At 38.7% G+C, this 18,502-nt stretch overlaps 1 protein-coding gene across 2 annotated transcripts in view; it reads right to left on the minus strand.

Annotated features, from left to right (window-relative positions):
* The window catches only part of bcar1 (BCAR1 scaffold protein, Cas family member), a 97,141-nt gene that overhangs the window by 52,742 nt on the left and 25,897 nt on the right, over positions 1-18,502 (minus strand). The window contains exons 2-3 of one of the 2 annotated variants that reach the window (XM_055173868.2): positions 5,813-5,857; positions 4,973-5,050 (exon numbers count right to left, since the gene is read on the minus strand). The exons of the other annotated variant lie outside the window; for it this stretch is intronic. Of the exons in view, the coding sequence (XP_055029843.2) occupies positions 4,973-5,050; positions 5,813-5,857 (123 nt within the window). The remainder of the gene's footprint in view (positions 1-4,972; positions 5,051-5,812; positions 5,858-18,502) is intronic. 2 annotated transcript variants of the gene reach the window in all.

The raw sequence follows: 18,502 nt of genomic DNA on the forward strand, positions 1-18,502 counted from the left end.
GAAGATATAAGCATTTAAAGCGAACAGTTTAGCACGTGTGCTTACAAGGCTAGAAGTTTAATGATATTATCCTATACTACACAGGTGAATAATATTTTTTCCAGAAAACTTCTTGCATAAAATAGATTCAAGCACTTTCAATTACCTGTACCTGTGTATGTATATTTTCAAAAACTTCCCAGGGCCTTGAATTTTTTCCACCAGATTCACAAACTTTCAAGTATTTCATGGACCCGTGGGAACCCTGCCATATACGTTTAAGACAGCGACAGCGGAAACAGCTAGACGGTCAGTCTCATAAGTTTATTGTTCGCTACGTCAGAATTTATTCAGCAAATACGTTTCCATCTCCCATTATTCGCATGTACTCTTCAACCACCTCAAGCGAGCGTAAAGAGTTAAGAAATTTTTATTCGAAATTTGGCGCTTCCATCACTCCTTTCTTGTGCGATACTTCAAGATGTGCATCATGTGCATAAAATCGGGGGTGATGGAAACCTAGTTGTTACTCTGTAATTGCTACTATTACGATTTTAAATAATATTAAAATGGATATTCTGAGAAATCAATAATCAGATTCTGCCTATTGAGTTTATTTTATTGTCAGATGGGATGCTGAAAATCCTTAAACCATTATTTAATTTTACTTAGACACTTGGCAAAAATGCAGAAATGTCCATAAAAGTGCAAGAAAAGTGCAAATTTAATATTCCATAAGGGTCAAAATAGATACGGAAAACATACTGCTATTTTCTGCACAGTTGTTTCTGAGCGGATTCTATTCTAGGGCAATTTTCGAAAAAGGACCCCCAAGTTAACAAACAGTAGCCAGTTTGCTCTGCAATTTAGATTCTGTTATCTAACTTCCTCAGGATAACCTTATCCTATCTAAATAGTCTTCTAAACTCACACTTTGCACTTAAAAAGAAATGGAGAGAGTGAGAAAGAAAGTCTCAGGTTCTGGGTCCCAGGTGTTGGAATAAGGTAATAACCGGTGGTCTTGGAGAAATGTTGAGATAAGCCCACCACATCCAGACCTGACAGGCCATCAGTAACCGCCATCTAATGTAATCTAATTACCAGTCTCTCCACAGTCTGACTCCTGCCTAATTTCATCTGATTAGGCTTCATGCCACTATTTACTGTCAAATATAGATTTGCAAGATATATTGAGGTATACTGGGGTGATACAGGGTTTGGTAAAAGCCATCACTCTTGTACGCATATATTTTTTATTTCTCGTTTGTTTTCTTGTGGATCTGTTTTGTATTCTCAGAGGAAAAATTGCTTGGCATGCTGGACCGACCAACCACAAAAGCAAAAAATTATAGGAAACTAGTAATAGAATAAGCTTGAGATGAAGGGGCAGAGATCATTTATAAGGTCTGATACTGCAGTCTCAGGTTATCCCAACACACAGTATCGCTCTCCTTTCCTAGTTTGTTTAACACCATTATAGCATCTATGGCTATATTCATGACAAGAACAGGACAAGAGGGGGCAATTTGACATCTCCAATTCACCTAACCTGCATGTCTTTGGACTGGGGGAAAAAACCGGAGTACCTGGAGTAAACCCATGCTGACACAGAAAGAACATGCACCACCTGACCTAGCCAGGGCTTGAACGGGGACCTTCTTGCTGTGATGCAACAGTGCTACCCACATAGCCACCCCTCCTTTCCTTGTATATACACCGTTCCCTCAAGAGTTTTTCAAATTCATAAATATTCAAGTGTAGTTAGTGTCCATATAGGGGCCACTGCATATTGTCATTACTTCGATTATTTGCTCTCTGGTTATTACACTTGCAATTGAGAAACCCATATTGGGAAATTGCTGGTCATTTAACTGACGATATTATCTGAAGCCATTTACAGCACACTTATTAAAGATACGGTACCCCTGGAATAACCTGTGGTTAAATGCTCAAGTGGGATTTTAACCCACAATTGTTTGGTTTAAACACTACCCACAACTTCCAGAGAGAAAGTACACCCAGATGATGCTCCAGTGAACTAGCTAACAAACTATGTATGATAAGATCTATGAATTACAACAGGATCTAAATTCAATGAATATATCAAGCCTCAAAGAGATATCAAACTTTATAAAAATGTCTTTGAAAATCCAAATTAAAGATATCAAACTTCTGAAAACACCAGAACGAAGATTCGTGTAAAACATGAACACTCATCAGTCTCGCTATTCAGCAATGCTTATAGAGTTCAGTAGGTTCAGATTAAATTATTAGCTTTGTTGACCCAAAAATAAACATCACATTCATCTGTGTGAAAACAAGGATTGGCACGACCCATGCTTTTCTCTATTTAATCATCACCTCATTGACACCATATGAGGAAGAGCATAAACACTGACAAAGACACCGAAATGTCTGGGTCTCAAGGGTTGTGGTGTTGTCGCTGGGTCAGGGCAGTGCCAGGGTCGGCCATCCTGACCTCTTCCTCCAGCCACCCCCTGGAGGCACATTCATTTCCCCAGCTCAAGTACAGTGCAGCATGGGGTCACTGACCCCCGTGCACACTGGTGAAATACAACACCCATTTATCAAGGGTTTTGGAATGTAGCTGGGGGGAGAGTAAAAGGGGATGATTGGGTAAAGTCAAATGTCCCCCTGAATACCACGCATTTAACGGCCAAGCAAGCAATTTTGCAAGAGAAATATAGAATTGTCGAATGAAGGCCTTCTCTTGTTCGCTGTTGACATCATCGAGTCATAAGGGTGAGAGGTCACACAGAGCTGGTTCTCATCACTGTGCTAAAGCAGGTTTATTGACATGTGTACAGTGCATACACTCCAAAGCAGTGTTTCCAAACCAGTAACACTTGGGATACCTGACACCAATCCAGAAATGTGTTTCTTTTAACATAAATTATAATGTATGTCGCTTAAGTACTATAGTGAAGCATGGGACCAAAGCAATGCCAAGGTCAAAGATACACATACACTTATAATATGTGACCCTGCCTCTGAAAACCCAGCTAAAGTTATAATGTAAAGGACATTCTGTGAAGATATAACCTTGATATATTTAATATTGACTATGGTATTAGTAAGGTCATGTTAAATATTGAAATCATATTAAAATCAATATTCAATGCTTCTAATCTTAGCCTACCCTACTGAAAAATCCAGCTAAGACAGCATAAGCTGGTGAGCTAGTTTAAGCTGGTCTCCAGCTTGGTTTTAGCTGGTTTTGCTGGTGTAGCAAGCTGGTCTAGCTGTGTTTGGGTCACTTTTTAAGCTGGTCTAGCTGGACTTAGCTGGTCAGGCTGGAAGACCAGCTGGCCCACCAGCATGACCAGCTTTGTCAGGCTGGGAGGACCAGCCTAAACCACCTTAAACCAGCTAAAACCAGATACCAGCTTATGCTGGTTTTAGCTGGATTTTTCAGTAGGGTAGATTTCAGAGAAAGGGTCACACATGTGCTTTTAATATACTCTAAGCCACTTTAAATAGAAATCTGCCACATGTAGAAATGTAATGCAAACATAATTTAGCCATATCGTTATATTACTAAATATGTATTTAGACAAAAATATGAAATTAAACAGTAAACTGACTTAAAGGAAAACACCAGTTTTTTTATATTTTACTATGTTCTTATCTCAAATAAGACAAATTATAACATACCTATCTTTATTCAATGCGTACACTTAATCTTTGTACAGCGCGTCGTGAATTTGTTAGCAATTAGCCTAGCCCCATTCATTCCTTGGGATCCAAACAGGGATGAATTCAAAAGTCACCAAACACTTCCATGTTTTCCCCTATTTAAAGACTGTTACATGAGTAGTTACACGAGTGAATATGGTGGCACAAAATAAAATGTGGCGATTTTTATAAGCGGATAAAAAATGAGAACCATATTGTATGGCGGAAGAGCACCCAGTTTGCAGCACCTCAACCCTGGGCGCAGCAATATTGACGGAGGTTTGAGCGAGAGGGGGAGAAGTCAGGAGTGATGATGTTACTGCACGCCGAGGTCGAAGTGCTGCAAACTAAATCAGGCTTCTAAATTCATCCCTGGAATTAATGGGGCAAGGCTAAATGCTAACACATTCACGACGCGCTGTACAATGATTAAGAGCTCGCATTGAAAAAAGATAGGTATTAATTCATCTAAGTTGAGGTAAGAACATAGTAAAATATTAATAAAACGATGGAGTTTTTCTTCTAAATAAACATACCCAAACACATTTTGTGCTACAGTCACAGCCTGCATTTCCTTTAAAAAAAGAAATAGAAACATTAAACCTTAAATGAATCACAACTTATTCCTTCTATAATAATTTTAAATCTGTTGACAGCCCTAATGTCACAATGTCAGTTTATAAGTGTAACAAAGCAAAATTTTAATTTCTTCAAGTGCCCCTGGGGTACACAAACCCCTGGTTGGAAATCACTGCTCTGAATTGTGTGTTTGTATGTGTGTGGTATGTTATGGTGTAGATATAATGGCCTCTAATGAGCAGATCAGCATCTTTGCTGTTCAGTGATGCTTTGCGTGCCATTAACACGTTATGGGTACTCAGAGATCATCTTAGGCCCATCACTTCCTACTCTAATGCCGCCCGGAGCGCTGGAGATAAAGGCCTGACCAGCAGCTAATAACTCATTAGTGACCCACTGAGCTGCTGGTTAGATAAATGTAGAGGAAACAAACATGTAATTCTGCCTGGTGCCAAAGCACGCACACACTCCAGTCACCAATTTAACACACTCCTTATGACCTTGAGCGGTGCCTTGGCTTCAATCTAAAAATACAAGGGGCCAAATAAACATGTTTCACACTGTTTTCACACCCTGTTTAGACATGAGCCCATGCTGTGATGTGGACTGATCAACTAGATGCGATTGGTGGGCATGTTATTTATGAGTTTAATGGGCCTAAATACAGCATTCACTGGCCAGCAGGGGGTGCCACTGCCGGCCAAACATCAATCCTTACCAGTGTCTCTGGAAAAAGCAGATGATGCTCCAGAAGATTTGCAGGTTTTGATGAAGGGTTCAGCCGTCTAGATGCTATCTATCAGAGATTTGCAAGAGAAAGAAATTGTGATCTGGGCAGCACTGGCGATTCTGGCGAACTCTCTCTTGGCACACACAGGCCTATGCACACACACATGTTAGTAATTCTTCATATTCATGCGTCTCATCACCTGCTGTTTTATATCATTTTATTCGATCTTGCCAATTCCACACATACGCGCTCCCATCTGCTGACAGTGCAAAAGCACATTACAGCTTTATGGAGAATAAAGATCTGTTTAAGGAATGAAGAATGCCCTCGCGGATACGCTCCTAATTTCGGTTTCATTTAGAGAGGGCGTTTTCTCACAGCCAGGGTTTCGATTAGAGGGGTAACAGGGCAGTGAGAAAAAGATTGCTGGAAAGAACAAGAATGAAGAAAAATCAGCCAGCAGGAAGAGGAGAAAGAAAAGAGAGAAGAAAGAGAGAGGGGATATTGATCAGAAGATGCCACTGCATGGTGCTTAAACGGACAGCCTTCATGTTGTTCCAAATACTTTAGTGGAGCACAAAATGAAAATTCTGATGAAACCGTGGCCTACGGCTAGTAAATGATGCAAAAACTCAACTTTCGAGGGACCACACTAAAATGTAAACGATCAACTTCATGCATCACTCTCAAAGAAAACACTGCAAACAAAACCGATTCAGACCAGCCTAACTGTTAGATCTGTTTTAAAACCAGAAATCACATCTCTTAATCTGATACAATATCTACCCTCCACTCCATGCAGGGTCGTGCTGTTGCTGCTGTACCTACCTCAGCTGATGCTCCCTGCAGGCAGTCAAACATTTTACAGAACACCTAAAAGAAGGGAGGAGATAAGACTGCTATTCAGCTAAAAAACACATTAAGTCTGATATAAAAACGATGTGTGCTTCAAAAACAGCACGCTTGTCTCAAACTCATGACGTCTATGGTACGTATCTCGTATATAAAAATAATGTTTAAGATTCAGACCTTGTGAATAGTTGTGGCTAAATTTATAAACAATACAGCACGAAACCAAGAGCATGTTGCTTTGATGAAATGGTTACCATCACATAATATTAAGGATATTTTAATAAAAATACATCCTTCCTTTAAAAAGTATAGTTTCTGCCATGTATATAACATATATTAAACATATAGCGAACAGGTGTTTTGTGTCATCATCACTGTTATAAACTATACCATCCAGGGCCTGTAATAGATTTATGCACAGGTTTAAAGAACCTTGAATTATATATAGCTAGCGCTTTGAAACTAAATGGGTCTCATTCATTAAGCATGCGTATGCACAAATTTGTGCGTGAGATGTGCGTACGGATGTTTTCACCAACAAATCGTGATTCAACAAAGGCCCCGTCCCAAATGGCACACTCCGGACTTGGGGACCGGTCTTTGATGACATCATGTAGTGCAGACTTTAGGGACCGTTGACGCAAGTCCAAGAGGGGGCACTGGAGTCGTATTTTGGGACAGACTCGAGCGTCACGCCGGAAATAGGAAGAGAAGTTGCCCATCAGTGTAAACTCCACTCATCTGTCATCTGATTGCTCTTTCGCAAGGACTTCTGGGTTGGTAAAGCTCCGCCGAAGACCGCATCAAGGGTACAAAGGGGGCGCTGATGAGCACACTTTGGAGCGTAAAAATGACAGATGGGACACCCTACGGACTCATAGACTTTGCGAGCACGCGCAATTTAAAACCACAAGACCGAAAGTCCACATGAAGTGTGCCATTTGGGACAGGGCCTAACACTTTCGTATCAAGATGTCTTCTAAATGTACGCAAAAATTCAAGAAAACCTAAAACCACTCGTACGCAATAATCACGTACGTTATAATCAAATACTAGGCTATTGTTATAATGATTATAATAATGTTGATATATAAAATCACTTGATCTCCTGTCTGTTTTATTTTGGATACAGATGTGCGTCTCTGTCAAATTAATTAAATGTCTTATTTAACGCATCCAATAGGCTACTTATTTAATGTTACTCCGGTCGGTGAACAGCACTGGCTTCCTCCAGCGACAGCAAAACCTCTCAAATAAAAAAGAACTTTGCTGATAATAAATAGGAACATGGATTTCTTTGAGCTTTTTTGCTTGGCCGGTCATGTAGAACACTCCAAATTCACTAATGTAAGAACAAGTATATAAGAACAAATTCATGTCCGTACACACGTGTTGTGAATTAGGCGCAAAGTTTTCGTGAGAAGTTCAAGTGTGCGTATAAATAAAAAAAAACGTACAAAATTATTAGTGAATGAGACCCAATAAATGTCCATTTGTAAACTAGTCTAATTCTACGAAACTTGTTTAATGTGTGTGTGTGCGCAGTATGCAATGTTGCAAATTATTATAAGGCTTTCTGACTCAAATCATCTACTGCTGAGCAATAATGAGGATGTTTTGTAAAAATACATTCATATGCAAATGTATTCAGCGTGTGCCCCTGTGCGCGTGCAAGGTTTCAGTCTGAGGCTTCCCCGCCGCTGTGCCTCATTCCTGACCTGTTGGATCCTGTTTACTGGCTCTCCGGAGGCAGGCTTCACTCAATCTAATAATTGCTACGTGTTTCCATGACTAAATGTGGCACATTCCGCATTTAAATGTTTTTTGTTCCTGTTGTGGAGTTGCGGAAAATACAGGTCTGCGTGTTATATTTGCATTTATATTCTATCCAAAGCGACTAGTATATTTCCTGGGAATCAAACCCATTACCATTGTGTTGCCACACTTTACTGTATATACACCCTGCAGTCATAAGTAGTTATAGACAGAAGTATGCTACTCAGGATGCTTCCTGTGCTTTCCATGTTTTTCATGCCTCCATGACTTCTATTCTGATTGGTGTTGCTATGGAAACAGGGCGATGGTCCAAACCTGCTCCTGCCCGCACAGGTAAAGCACGCGACGTGGCTTTCATGAAGCAACCTGTTGTTGACACAGCTGCCCGTTCTTTCTCTCCCTCTATCTCTCTTTCTCCGTTCAATAAAAACACAAAACAATGTAACCACACAGATGACAGATAAGAGGTTCATATTAAAAGCATGGTAAATTAACTCATCCTTCAGTATGATAGCATTAGCAGCAAGCTGTCAAAAACCTTCAAGCTGAATGGATGTTTTGTGTGACACCAGTCAAAATCCAAGGGTTGACATTATGTAGTTCAGTAGACACACTTGACTGAATTTTTGTTCCTCATGAATGTCTCACATAAAAACGTTTTGATTTAAATGTATAATCAAACTTAAATGCTTGAAATACGACTTAAAATAAAAAATCCCATATTTCCACTTGATTGAGCTTTAATAAACTGTGATTTTTTGATTATATAATATTATTCTAAACAACTACTAAAACTATTCTAAATAATATAATTTTATATGTAATAATTACAAAATAGTAGGTTTGCCTGAACACTTTACTGGTGTCGATGTTTAAACACATCTTTTATTTGTACAGTAGCTGCTACAGATATATAAAGTGAACCTAGAAAAATAGATACTATTATGAGTATATCCTTAGGGCCAAGACCTAAGTTAAAACTAAGATGACTGAAAAAAAAACTGAAACTCTTATCTTATTGTACACAGAACATTTTATATTTCCTTCTCCCCCATACTGCCATAGGCCTCAGAGAGCCCAAGCATTTTCCTGATGTCTACATCAAATGCACACAGACATACACTGTCCCACTGATGATGTCACCAGCCAGAGGCCACACTTATGCATCATCAGCATGTGCCACGCTTCGTCCAATCTGTCTCCAGAGACCACAAGAGGAAGACTACAAGACCGTTGGAGAGATAAAGAGGAAGAGAGAAAACACAGCTAAAAGCAAGAAGAGACTGAAAGCTTGGGAGAGACAGACAGATAATGGCTTCAGGACAAATTACTTTGACGTTTTATAATCTGGAGTATGGTACATGTACTTTAAAGAGCATCAGAGATGCTGTGTCCAGTTTCTAATGGAAGCAAGATCACATAAGATTGTTTTTGACTCAGGGAGGATAAAAAACACAGATGTGTTGAAATTTCCAGTGTTTTTCCAGTGACTTGGTAAAGTTTGTCGCTTGCCTGCCACTACCGAACATTTAGATTTCAAAAATCTACAATCAGAGATGCAGGTGTATGACATCTCATGAGCATTGAGTCTACATGAATAAAACCAGCTAGGAATATCATTGCAAACACAATGGGGTGATACTAGCGAAATTAGACTTATGAGGTGTCATGAAACATTTTGATAAAAAAAAAGTAAGAGTATCAAAATAAGAAGCATACAGTTACAAACATCTCTTCATTTACTATTCTGCACATGATTTCAAATTACAAACCAATTTTGTTGTTTTTTCTACATTTAAGAAGAAAATTTTCATTACCGCAACGTGTCCATGACTGGATTTGGGTTCATTGACATGGAAATATCTAAAAAAATAAAAAGCTTCAGTGCATGTTATACTATAAACATTTACAGTAATGAAACATGTGGTATTTGGTGATCATTGGTAAGTGTAGAGACAATAATAAGGAAAATAAATGTGTCCAAGACCAATTTTCTCATCCTCCACAACAATTTTTAATCATTGTTTAAGCCCAATCATTGTTGTAAGGGACATATTTGATTGTGACACTCAAGATGGCTACCAGGTAAGCAGTTGTCATTACCGTAACATGAGTTTGTAAATGCATATATTTAACCCTTGTGTGGTGTTCGGGTCTGTGGGACCCGTTTTCAATGTTTACTGAAATAAAAATTATGCAATTAATTTTTGTTTCAACCTCAGATTCATTGGCCTTGGCTCATTTTCTATAAAGAACATAAAAATAAACAACTTTATAATTACTGTACACTGTGTACCCCCCTAAACATTTATATTACATATGTGGTGTTCGGGTCCACTGGACCCGGGGTTAATAAAAGTGTAAAAAATGAATGTTCTATGTAACTTCACTTTGTTTTTCTCCTACCTGGGACTCCTGTGAGTGCATGAGTGTGTTTTTTTATATATGTCTGTACATATGTGATGGATGCATGTCAGAGTTTTGTCATTTTGCTCTTGCTGTAATGCCGCAAGGATACAAGATGTTATATATCATGCATGAACATTTGTCTGTACCTACTGTCCCAAACACTTTACCTTCTGTCTAACAGGAACCATTCTGCATTTTACCATTATCTCCCTTACAAAAAATCCATAGTTTTATTGTAGTAAAAGAGTAGTAATCATGGTTATTTGATATATTGATTGCCATTTGTAAAACCATGGGTTTACCACAAAACCTATGGTGTGTGTGTGTGTACCTGGTATTTATTACGTTGTGGGGACCAAATGTCCCACAAAGATATGTGTGAGCATGAGTGTGTGAGAGAGTGAATAATAGAGAAAGTAAAATATTATCCATGTATTTTCATCATTCTAAGTTGTGGCCAATAGCAACACATTTTACTGCAATGTGTTCACATCAGATGTACACAATATATGTGTATAAAATGCAAGAAATGCATAAGCAACACAACTACACGGTAAAAATTTGCTTCTTATGTGTTGTGTTGGCTGGCATGAACAGGTTATGTGTTCAGTGTGGATGATGTCTTATGATACGGCATCTGTTCAGTTGGGGCCTGTGCTGACACAAATGTGTACAATTTCAAAAAGTTAAAAGAATTAAACATCAACAGTGATGAACAACTTTGTTTCTTTTAAACTTATTTAAGATTAACATGTTTTTCCCTCAATATCTGGATCAGAATAGAATTTTCTTCTTTTCTTTCATATTATCACAAAAACGAATGGCACTTTAGTTCATTAATAGTCCTGTACCAGTGGTAAATGACAAATATTAACCATAAGTTCTGTCTATGTTACTTGCAATAAGGCTAAAGTAAACATCTGTCAACAATATTTCATGAATTTGTATGACTGCATTGGTTTAAGATACTAATAATGCTCTGGGTCCACTAGACCCACAAACATCGTCTAAGTAACAAATATATGAACACCACACAAGGGTTAATGTAATATCATGTTGCGGTAATGATATTTTTAATAATGATAATCTAAAAAATGTTAACAATTCTATAGACCTTTTGCGAGTCAACGTCACAGTTACGTCACGTGTGCAATGTGGTGGCAGAAAAAGCAGTGGAAATGAATGAGACACGAGTGAAACTAACAATATAACTCACTAGAAAATGTCTTGTTGTGCTGTTGAGTGTCAGAATAGGAATGCCAAAATAGATGCCCTTCATTTTTATAATATAGAGTCGTCGAAGACACCATTAGAAGATAAACGTAGGTGTTTATGGTTGCAATAAGCCCTCAACCGGACAGACTGGAGTGATGAAATCATTTGGAAATCTTTTAATCATTTGAATAAAAAATAATTAGAGAAGATATCCGGAGTTCTGTCGAAGTCTGTTCCCTCTAAGTGTCTCTCATAGCATTTATATCATGTTACGTTTATAATTTATTTAGCAAGATTAAAGATTTCAATGAGTTCATAACATCAATAATATTACCATTTATTAAAGTTTTCATATTTTTTTCGTTTTCTATTACGTCTTTTACCTTCTATCTTAGTCTATGTCTTCTTCCTGTTTGTTCTAAATTATGACGTTTACTAATAAATATATAAACATAGCACACACACACGATGTAAAGTGTTAATAATATATAAACAGGCTTATACAAATTAATTTGTATGTAAACATAATAGTTTTAGAACAAACAATTAGGCTTAAAATATAAGGAAGAAATTGAAAACAGGAACTGATGAAATATTTAATAAATTATTTTATACAGAATACATGATAGTATTGCTCTTATAAGTACTTTAGCGATTCAAACTGTAAAAATAATTGATTAACCAATAAAGAACAATACATATACATTATACATGCATATATCAGTAGCCAAGCGATTTAAACTTTTAATTTATTTAAAAAATAAACATAACTTGGTGAAAACGTTATAAGAAACATTACACTTAAGAGAAATATAGGGGAAACAGACTTCTACAGAACACCGGATCCATAAAAATCACAGTTTAATGCTAAAACACTTCACACTCCTATTGCGGAGCTGTCACTTTCTGCCACCAATTGGGCTCCGCCCACAAAAAATGTCATCTCTGTTTGCAAACACGCAAAAGGTCTATAAGAAATATTTATTAATCCTCTAAAAATAATGGTTATAGTAAGTTCAGACCTTAATCTTATATCTGCAAAAAAATGTCTTCAAGGGCTTTTTAAAAATTTCTGATGCTGGACACCTTCAAAATCTGAATTTCGTGAGAGTCACCCAATGGCCTGGTTTCACAGACATGGCTTAGCTAAAGCCAGGACTAGGTCTTTGTTAAATTAAGACATTTAATATATCTTAAAAAACATGCCTTAGAAAAAGACTTACTGATGTGTATCTTAGGTCAAATCAATGGCAGTGGCATATTTTAAGATCTGTCAGGGTAAGTTATTATCAATTGAAACAGCCCAAACATGTCTTAGTCTAGGACTAGCCTTAAGCATTGTCTGTGAAACCGGGGGAATGAGTCTTTAAGAGATGAAATAGAGACATTAAAACACACTTAACAATAAGAATCACATTATTTACGTTAATGCATTTGGCAAACACTATCCAAAGCAACTTGCAATGCATTCAAGCTGTACATTTTTTTATAACTATGTGTGCTTCATGGGAATTAAACCCATGAAGTTTGTATTGGTAACCCAATGGTTTACCAGTTGAGCTGTAGGAATATTTATTAATATTTCACCATCTCTCAGTTGATACCCTGATGGGTTTGGAGCTAAATGATGCTAAGTAAATAATTTAATTTTTGGGTGAACTATCCTTTTAATACGAATATCCCATATCGGACTTTGAATGGAATGCAGCAATACTGTTAACTGCTCTATTCGCCACATTCCTACACACGCACTATCTGACACTGGCCACAGGGTCGAAGCCTGTTTCCATGGTTACCAGCCCCAAAGGACAGTGCGTGAGGAAAGCGGCAAAGATGGATCAAGTTTGTCCAGTTCCTGTGATAACGGACTTCTGGCTCTGCGTTCCACATTCTCCTGCTGCCATCCATCAGCTCAGGTCACATGCGACACACAGCGCTGATCCCGCATCCGTCCTGACCTCTGAACCTGCTCATCACTCACCCTAACACAACATTTATCTGTGCCACACACACAGGCAGATCTGAAACACTGCTCTTTTTCCAACACTCATATCGAAGGTTTTCATTTTCAGTTAATAATGTTTTAAAGCACTTTATCAGCTGCAGGAAGCTGATGGAAAAGGCCCCGGAGAGGAAAGCTGTTCTTCGGGGGCGAATTAAATGGCTGTTCAGGCTGCCAAAAACAGGCTAGTAAACATGCCTACTCAGCACAGCATGGCCACTCTTTCTCCGATGGCATGCTATAGATTTCACCCCATTCCAATTAACATTGAGGAAGAAAGATTGAGAGACTGTTTAAAGCTCACGTAACACACGCTGTTTCTGCATTTCTGATGTTAATCTGGAGTACCTATAGAGTAGTATGACATCCTTTATATCTCCGAAGAGTCTTTAGTTTAATCAGATTTATAAAAAGAAAGATTAGCTTTACCGAATCTTTCCGATAACGTACGAAAAAATGAAGAAGGAGGAGTTATACCGCAGGAGGAGCGAGTACGAGTCATGCAACACTATACAACACTGTTTTAACTTATGATTCACTACATGCTCGTGTCATTTATATAATATGCACGCGACTATTTCCAACATAAGACAGAAGTCTGTCTTACCGCGTGCAACTCGTCATGACTTTCCATGGTTGGGAAAATCCACCGCATCAAACACACACGCAAAACTCCGCTGCTACCCCGGATAATAAACTATATTCATCGTTTTCATAAGGCTGGATGTCTTCTCCTTACATCCAAAAACACACTTCTTCTTTCGTGCCATTGTTGACTTTTGAAATTAAACAAAGCTGAGTGGCGTGATAAGCTGTTTGCAAGCTCTAGCGTCTCTCGCTGATTGACGGGTGGGCGGGGATTTCCGGGGGAAGTGCCCATTTAAAAAAGTGATACGTATAGAAAACCCTGAAACGTAATCGAAAAAACTTTCCGAAACTTGTAGGAACCCTGGCGAAGTGCATTCGGCACAGAAATACTCAGTAATATGTCCAACTGCTATTTTGACACTTTGCCTACGTTTAGCATGAGGAAACAACTCTATAACTGTGTTAATAAGTCAGAATGCTTGAAATACCATTGAACCCCCCTTTAAAAGTACTGTAATATTTTAGATCACAACACTGTATAACTATTCTTTTCACACTATTGTATTATTATTACATTCCTGCATATAATGGCGCCTTTCCATTGCATAGTACCCCACGGTTTGGTTTGGGTCAGGTCGGGTCAGCTCACCTCACTTTGCATCGGTTAGCTTTTCCATCGAGTTTAGTAACACTTCGGAGTGGGAGGGATTATAGGCGTGTCGTTGTGTTTGCGCTGCCTACTGCTGTGACATCATAAAAGTGAGTATCGTTGTACATCCCCATACATTCATTTTTTTCTCAGTCCGCCACAAAATTTAAATTGACCACCACAAATAGCACATTTGCACATTGCGTTTATCACTACCTCTGTCTCACATGACAGTTTCTGTACAAACACCCGTAACGTCAGTCGACGCGCTCCGCTGAGCCTCATTTAAGTTGCATTTAAGCATAAATGCGGGTGTGCGCTTTGCCACAAAACTGCAAGTCTGGAAAAAAATGGTGTTTCTGATTCTCAACCTATGGATGTTTTTCATCGCCAAAAGGGAGTTTGGGAACTTAAAGCAGAGCATAGATGACAACATGTTTGCTCGAAACAGCGCAAGCTAGCATGAAGGTAAAGCTAATCTTTTAAATTATAGCGATGACGCTGGTAGTGAAGATTCTTTCAGACCAATCAGAGATCTACAGTGTTTTTGCGTCACGTTTTGGTATCGGCTCGGGTTGCTTGGAACCACAACCGAGGTGGTACTAAAAAAAGTATTGGGTACTACGTACTGCACCCAGTGGAAAAGCCCCCAAAAGTAAGCTGACCCGATCCAAACCGTGGGGTACTATGCAATGGAAAGGGCAATAAGTAAAAAAAAATTGGTAAACCTTTACAATAAGGTTGTGTTTGTTAACTCTTTCCCCGCCATTGAAGAGTTAACTCGTCAATTAAGAGACAATGCTTCCCTGCCAATGACGAGTTTTTCCGGCAATCCGTAATTCTGCTATTAGGCTATACACCAGGTGGCGCTCTTACCCAACTTACAAAAACCCAGAAGCAACCCCTTAGGGCAAACAGAAAGAACTCTGTGTATGTTTTGATGATCGCTCTGAATCTGATCTCTATCAGAAGTCCTTCACAAAATGCAGTTATCTCAGCTTTTTGCTCAAAATTTGGTATTTTGAACAAACCTACCCCTATTTAAGAGGTGATAAAAGAAATAAATGAAGGTAGGATGAAACTTTTTTTGTTTGAAAGCAGAGGGTCTGTTCTTTCATTTGATATATTGTATGTCTATAAAAACATTTTCTGGAAGGCATTAAACTTTTGTGAAAATTATAAAAAATGCTGGCACTGGCTGGCAACTTTTTTTAACGCTGGCCGGGAACGAGCATTATGCATTAGCTAACATGAACTAATAATGAACAATACTTTTATTTTAATTAATTTAGCATTTACATTATTGAAATCAAAAGTTGTAAATGTTAACATTAATGAATGCACAATGAACTATATTGCTTATTGTTAGATCATGTTAGCAAATGCATTTACTAATGTTAACAAATACAACCTTAATGTAAAGTGTTACCAAAATATTATCCCTAAACAACATGCCTGGATAATTTTCAATAATGCTCTGACTGACAACAAATAGTTGAAAAACATTTAAAAAAAAATAATTTTATCAAAAATATAAAATTATATTTTTATTGATTTGTGCTAAACAAAGTCCTACAACACAGTTGCTATGATTACTGCTATAATATAAAACCCTGATGTCTTATCAATAACCGAGGTAAAAAATCTGTCTTGTCCAATCTGACTATGGCACTTCCTGTGAACCTGCAGCTACAGGACAGTGAGCTCTTCCGGGCAGGTCTGGGGAATAGAGAAAGAAAAGTGCCATGGGCCACTGTGTTGGCCTGATGTCAGATAGCCTACATACAAACAAACAAACACACACAGACTGAGAGAGACAGGGAGATAGTCACTACTCCAGGACATGGAAGCTGACAGCTTAGCTATTTGTTCAACTAACACAGACGAGCCTTCCCTGCGGGCACAAGCACATACACCACGTTAGACTACGAAAACACACAAAAACCTGCAATGAACGTAACAATACGCAAATACACGAACGGTCATTTTAAGAACATCACGTTGACGCCAACACATTCTATCTCTCACGGACAAACACGTGCTCGCACATACACGTCAGCAGGAATGAGCGTCACTCTGCATGCTGGGAACGGTGAAAAAATGAGGAGATGAGGAACAGTGTTTCCTCCGAGGGAAGATGAGCTTTTAATATACACAGAAGTGGAGTAGGCTAATTAGCAAAGCAGGCCTACTTAAATCATACTAATAACAGATATGTTACCTCATTCAGTGAGAATGTGCGAGATCTGTATCATGCATAATAATATATACAGCGTCTCATACTATTGCTTTGATCGGGGGTCAAATAATGGTGCTTGTAAGCATTACTTTTTATTACAGCTTACACTTATGGTAAGGGATTTGTGCTATAGACATGAACAGAACCTCAAATCATGCGGCTTGATGAGAAGAGCCATGCTAGCAATTGCTAAACGCCATTCAAAACACAAGAAAAACCACAGAGCTATTGCTTACACACTTGAATTATTAAGTACAAGCAAGCAACTTTCAAAAACATACAAAAAGCTTAGTATTAAATCACATCCTAGATGGACCACAAATGCTGACCCGGTCAGACAGCAGATGGCCAGTTGTTGAGGTTGTGTTTGCGTGTGCAAGTAATGGCATCACTTATGGAATTGGGGTAACACTGATTTAGACTCAGTGTCAATCATCTCTACACATAGCTGCTAGGGTGTGAGAGAAAGAGAGAGAGAGAATAGGGTGAGATATTCCTAAGGGTGAGTCCAGCAACAATTTGAAGGTCACCTCCAGTCAGCTTTAAGAGAGACCGACCCTACATCCATCACTTCAAATGCCTGTGGACACTTCACTGACCGACAAGAGAGAGAGAGCGGGAGTGAGCGAGAGATGCACTCAAACTAAAGGATTAATACGCTTCCCACGAATCCAAAAACACACCCAGCAGTTCATTTCCTTTGTGCCTGGTATTATGCCACATAAAGCTTGTATTTCCTCCTTGTTTCAATCAGCACTTGGTTGCGGAGCAAATGGTCAGACACGGCTCCCATCACATGCAAGCTGAGGCTTAGTGCAAGCACAAATCCTTTCCCCCACACGCCGAACGCTGTTCGGATGTAAAGAGAATAACATGAAAAATCCCTGGCTGCACAACTTACAAATCTGTGGCTGTGAAGCGAGGCACAGACTGAGCCTCTAGGGACACAATTTCATTATGATTCCATTCACCCATAAAATATTCCATCCAGACATCTCACACATGACTAGCATTGGGGTATCTACTTGCCAATCTGTTACCCCCACATATTTTAAAGTAATTAAAGCACATATACAGAAATCAGGTGCGGGGTGAGAGACCTAACATCAAGTAACATCACTTAAACTGTTATAATTATTCAATATTCATATTAATTATTACTTTTATGAGCTTAAAGATATGTAGTTTTTGTCATCCCTTACAAGCCACCATGCACAATGACTTTCTATCCGCTATTCAGCTGACGCTGATGGATGTCACTGGGCAGCAATGGGTGCTGTACACTAGGGAGCTTCAAAAGCAGGATTGCCTGACCAGCGCTTCCTCAATGGGCTGAATGTTCCTGTCAATCTCACACATATATAAACACACTCCCATTCATACTCGTCAACCATACTGAGAATCAAACTAGAGAGGAGAGCACCAAACCAGGCACAGCACAAGAATAAAGACAAACTCCAGGAATGCACAGCCTACGGTTACATCTTTCAGAGTTTGCTTGTTCTGGCCTGTCTGTCGACTGTCACTCTTTGTTGCTCAGCATATACTTACTATGTCCCACTTTATATTGCGCAATTTGTAGTCAGTGTCGCGCAATCTGTAGTGCTTAACGCAGCAGTGCAATCTGTATCTTTGTGTTAACATTTTGGTAGTGGTGCAGACATGACAAACTTCAGCTTGAAGGCCTAAAACATACTTGCATGTTGTGTTACTAGCCGTGGGCTCACAGGAAATTAAATAATAGTACTAACAAAATAATCAAGAGTCTATTTGTAGATTTGTAGATAC

This window comes from Misgurnus anguillicaudatus, chromosome 15 (genome assembly GCF_027580225.2).
Source record: "Misgurnus anguillicaudatus chromosome 15, ASM2758022v2, whole genome shotgun sequence".
Taxonomy (NCBI): domain Eukaryota; kingdom Metazoa; phylum Chordata; class Actinopteri; order Cypriniformes; family Cobitidae; genus Misgurnus; species Misgurnus anguillicaudatus.